General features: G+C 40.8%; 1 protein-coding gene across 4 annotated transcripts in view; it reads left to right on the top strand.

Moving 5' to 3' along the window:
* Positions 1-4,243, top strand: part of Trim2 (tripartite motif containing 2) — a 116,363-nt gene extending 112,120 nt beyond the window's left edge. For all 4 annotated transcript variants that reach the window (XM_013348620.2, XM_026786081.1, XM_013348613.2 and 1 more), the window contains exons 11-12: positions 1,605-1,745; positions 2,778-4,243. In XM_013348620.2, the coding sequence (XP_013204074.1) occupies positions 1,605-1,745; positions 2,778-2,930 (294 nt within the window). In that variant the 3' untranslated portion in view covers positions 2,931-4,243. The remainder of the gene's footprint in view (positions 1-1,604; positions 1,746-2,777) is intronic.
* Positions 4,244-5,486: the final 1,243 nt, after the last annotated feature.

Raw genomic sequence — 5,486 nt, 5'->3', positions numbered from 1 at the left:
AGTTACAAATAGCCACAAATAGTCTAGATTCTATAGATGCTATGTTTTCTTCTGTATACATACTTAACGATAAAGTTTATCCTAGAAACGACACTAAAAGCGGTCATAACAGCTTTCTGTCGCTGTGTTAAAATGCTGGAGAATAGCAAATCCAAGCAAAGCTTTCTTTTTGTTTGCGGTCTCAGGGTTTCAGTAATAATTACTTGCAGAAACAAAGAGAAAGAGAGGCTGAGACAGAGCCTGGGGATGAGTTATTCCTCCAAGAACACACCTTGGTGATGGTGACCTACTTCATCCAGACAGGTTACGCTGCCTTCAGTCTGGGCCACTCACTACTAGTTCGTTCAGTCACGAGCCCGTCGGCAAACCAATCCATTGATGAGGTCAGAGCCTTAGAACTCACTCACGTCCTAGAAAGTCCACCTCTGAGCATCCCTGTATTTGGGGCCGAGACCTTCAACACATGTAGCCATGGAGACACATTTCAGATACAAAGGCAACAATTAACCATGATAACTAATTATAAAATGGATCAATTGTAACAGCATCCTGCTGCAGGCATTAACTTGAAACTGTGCCTTTTTTTCTGGAATTTCCTACTTACTTTCCTGCCATGGTTACAGGCAGCTAGGACCGAGGAAAGGAAAATGCAGAGGAACAGAGATCCTGCAAGGATTTTGTTTTAATCATGAGACAGCTAAGCCAGGTAGACACAGTAACTGACTGATCAATCACAGCAGGCATCAGAGATATTTCCTTAAGAGTTCTTCATTCTGCACTTAGAATAACCTCTGTTGCTTCTTTGGGTTTTTTTTTTGTTTGTTTGTTTTAATGTATGAGTGATCTGTCTGCAGGCCAGAAGAGGACACAGGTGGTCGTGAGCCACTATGTGGGTGCTGGGATTTGAACTCAGATCTTCTGGAAGCGCAGTCAGTGCTCTTAACCTCTGAGCCATCTCTCCAGCCCTGCCTCTGTTGGTTCTAATCATGGTGACCTTAGAATTTATAACTAAAATTTAAATTTCTCTGTTTTAACTAAAGTACCTTCTGAAGCAAATAAAAGAGTCCTTCGCCCACGGCCACTGTATATTTCTGCACACATTGGCACACATAATGCATTCTAAGTACGGCACTCAGCCCTACTGTTCTTATTGTGTTGATACAGTAAAATGATAATAAATCGTGAATATTTGGCTTAAAAAATCCTGATCCAAACTGAATGACAATCCACCCTATAGAGATGTAGTCTCAATTCCTGAATTTTTCTTTATTCAGTAAATAAAGCTACTTATTTGAAGATCGAATAACATTTAGTATTAGTATTTTTTTTAAAAAATTTCAGCTTTATTTATAACATCTTATATTCTTATAATGTTTTGTAATTTATAAAAAATTTAATACAGGTATTTAATTTCATAATTGGCTGTAAATGGCAGAAAAAAGAATTTGGCAATCACAGTGACGGGAGTCTAGTCTATAGACCACTTTTCTAGGCTTCTCAAGTCACATGACTTGTTATAAATAACTTGCTCAGTCAGCCATCTCTTAAACACTGTGGTTGGGTCAGCTATTTGCAATAAAAGAGTCTTTCAATATTTCACACAGGTATTTAACCAGGAAGGAGAATTCATGCTGAAGTTTGGCTCGAACGGAGAAGGCAATGGGCAGTTTAACGCGCCGACAGGTGTAGCCGTGGATTCGAATGGAAACATCATTGTGGCGGACTGGGGCAACAGCAGGATCCAGGTAGAGCATGTGGCTAATACGGCTGACCGTGGAAAGCTGTCTGTCCTCCTCGGTTACGTCATGACACCATAGCTAATCTCCTGTGAGCCCGGGACACTCTAAGTGGAAAGCTAGACAGAAGGTGACATCGTTAGCATAGAGTTCTCTAATGCAAAAGTTATTGATTTATTTAATTTTTCAGTTTGAATATTGTTTTCCACGGACCCCTAAAAGGCTCACAGGTAGGATTCAAGAGAGTTATTGAAGAAAAGAGTATTACATGGGTGATTTACTAATCTGAACATGAAGACTCATTTTCCTTCATTGTGAACACAGGCAGCAAGCAGTAATTTTAGTAAAACCTCTGACTGCCACTAAGAAAAACCACACACCCACACACCACACACACACACCACACACACTACACACACTCACACGCACAAACACACACCACACACATACTACACACACACAAACAGCATACACTATACACCACACACACTACATACCACCCACACTCACACACACACTACACACTTACACATACCACACACACTACACACACTCACACACACAAACACACACCATACACTCACACACACACACTCACACATACCACACACACCACACACACATGCTCACACCCTCACACATCACACACACATACACACACTACACACACTGAACACACACCACACATACTCACACACACATACACATTCACACACTATACTCACACACACCACACACTACACTCATACAGTCACACACACCACACACACACACACATTACACTCACAACGTCCCATGTTGAGGAAGAGTTACACCGCCTTCCCCCCAACTAATCTTGTCAGGAAATATACTCATGGATGTTCCCAGAAGCCTTCTCATAGCTGTTTCCAGATCCTGCCAAATCAACAAGCAAGGTTAACTATTGAATATCATGTGTGTGAGGCAGCCCGGACAAGCCCAGAAGGCTCCTTACATCCTTTTTAAATACATGTTCTGTACCATATGTAACTTCCATGACGCTCCGATTTTATGTGTGTGCAGGTTTTTGATGGGAGTGGATCATTTTTGTCCTACATCAACACGTCGGCTGACCCCCTCTACGGCCCCCAAGGCCTGGCCCTAACTTCAGACGGCCACGTTGTGGTTGCAGACTCTGGGAACCACTGTTTCAAGGTCTATCGGTACTTACAGTGACAGCGGACAGCCCTGCACTGAGGTCTTGCACTAGAAACTGGAACGGAGTTTTCCATGTGGGACCAGATTACCATGGGACTTTTCACACTAGGAGGAACCTTTGGTAAACTTTCCAAGGTTATTTCTGAATGTAACAATTTCCTTAAGAACTGCTTATCCAATTTCCGTAATTCACTTTTAGCATTTAAAAAAAGAATCTCTTCTATTGAATCTACACAAACTGCGAGGTTTTACACCTGGGAACTATGGCTCATAGGACAGGGATTTACGTAGTTAAACTAATTTTGCAAATCAGACATTAAAAAGTATTAGCATATCTTTTGCCCGGTGAATGAATGGTAGCCTTTGCATCGAGCTTCCAAGAACAAAACTTGTAGTTATCTATTTTATTTAAATTCGGTCATGAGACCAAGGGACCTTCTAACCTCACTTTTACAGTAGATGTTATTACTCTGGTGACATTTTTGTTCTTTTTCGATTGTCAACAACCACATATAATTACTTTAGAAAAATCTAAGGCTGTCTTGCAAGATCTTCCCAGCTCTGACTCAGGGTCCTCTTGAGTTGAGCCCATCAGAATCAATGCAAATTTCCCAACCTTTCGGGGTTCGATCAAAGATCTTTTCCGTGTGCTCTCCTCACTCACCTTGCATCAGAAAATGAAATGCGTTTTCAGGAAAACCTGGAATTCCCGATGCTTTGGAAGGCATAGGGGGACCCTTTGGTTGTTAGCTTCAGATCAACACACTTGGAAAGCAATCAGGAGAACTCACGTTCATGTGTTCACGTCTTTCCTCTTCCACATCACGGAAGCGAAAGCTTTACCTCCTGCAGAATGCCAGCACGTGTAGTCGGACACCGGTGTCCTAGGACAGAGAGGACGGATGGTGTCAACCAAAGGCGTGTGGTTGACTCACGGTCTCCCCTTAGAGAGCGAGTGTGACCAAAGTTGTGTTGAGCATTACAGGTATGGGCATGTCATGGTTGTTTATCATTGTCTAATGAACAGTAGAGGCGTTAAGGGACAAGTATACATGGTTAGGGTAAGATAGAATGTATTATAAATATTATATATATAAATACATACGCATAGCCGAATCCTTGCTGTGTGGAAATAGGCAGCACTCGGAAAGACAGAAGCACCGCCCAGCCAGCCTTCAGCTCTTTCCCCGGCTGCTGCAGTTGAAGACATCCTCCTGGAGAGGGCGCTCCAGCAGGCTCGTGTGTTGCCGTTTTCCAGCATGATGCGGACGCCTGACTTCCAGGCAGTGAACGGCTTTCTGTTTTCAAGACAAAGAGGAAAAAAGAAAAAAAGGCGTCTTTAAACGTTGGGTTTGAATTACCTTTCACCTAAGTACAAATGCATTTTGAGGGACATTACCTGTCACGGATACTGTGAAACTAGACGAGGTGTGTTTCCACTGTTGTTTGATTTTCTACTCAGTTCTGCCAAATAGGAAAACCGTGTTTGACGTGTTTGGTGATGACTTTGGGATTTCTCTCGTTGAAAGCACCTTAGATCCACACTTTGAGGAAACACTTCCCTTACAAGTATATGCTGGTGTTTATGGCTTATTATCTTAACGTCCTAATGGTCTCCATACAGGAGCGTTCAAAAATTTGGAAGGGAAATCTGGCTACGTCCAATGGTTTATTTAATTTATTATGCCCAAATCAACATCTGAGGGAAAACACTTCAGTTTTGGGAGATTTACATTATTATTATTATTTCAGTTCTGTGGGGTTTTAAAATAGGCAAGCCTGTCTGTGATAGACATAAGATTAAATATGCTTCAGAGTGATAAACTAAGATGGCTTCTGAATACCATAATATATGCCTTTGACTTTATGTTTTGATTTTTTTTTCTTTTATTTTTTCTTTTTTTTTTTGGTGCTAGGCATGGACCCCATGGCCTCAGACATGCTAAGCAAGAGCCCCCTATACTGGGCTGTTCCTGTAGCCCATTTATTATGAATGTCAATATTTGTGTCTACAGACTTTCTACTGGAGCCAGGGCATCTGGGCACTGGGATCTGAGGGACGCTTTGAAGAGGCAGGCATCTCTGCCCTCCTACAGCTTATATTCTGTAAGGGGATTTCTGCTGTGCTGTTTATTAATAGTCTGCCTGCAGGATTCTTTCTGGGCTGTTTAAAAGAAACTTTTTAAAAATGAGTGAATTAATTTTAGTTAATTTTCACAAGAAGAAAACAATTTTTTTTTTTAAAAAAAAAGAATTTGCCACGGGCCATTTTTTGTTGTTGTTGTTGTTATTTTGTTTCGTAGAATGGAATCCAGGCCCCAGACATGCTAGGCACACGCTCTACAACTGATGGATGGCTTCAGATTGCAACTATTAATCTGAAAATTAATTTAATGAGTTCTTTTTGTACAACACTGAGATATTTGTGAACTGAGAAATTAACCCATAAACCAATCAGTCTCATATATAAAATATCTTATCAGGCTCAGTATCTTAATAGGAAATAATACAAATTAAGGGTTTTTTAAATTTATTTTTGTTGTTGGTTTTTTTTTTTTTTTTTTTTTTTTTTTT

Source organism: Microtus ochrogaster, chromosome 1 (genome assembly GCF_000317375.1).
Source record: "Microtus ochrogaster isolate Prairie Vole_2 chromosome 1, MicOch1.0, whole genome shotgun sequence".
Classification (NCBI taxonomy): Eukaryota; Metazoa; Chordata; class Mammalia; order Rodentia; family Cricetidae; genus Microtus; species Microtus ochrogaster.
The sequence above is the reverse complement of the archived record's forward strand: the minus strand, read 5'-3'. Positions and strand labels throughout refer to the sequence as shown.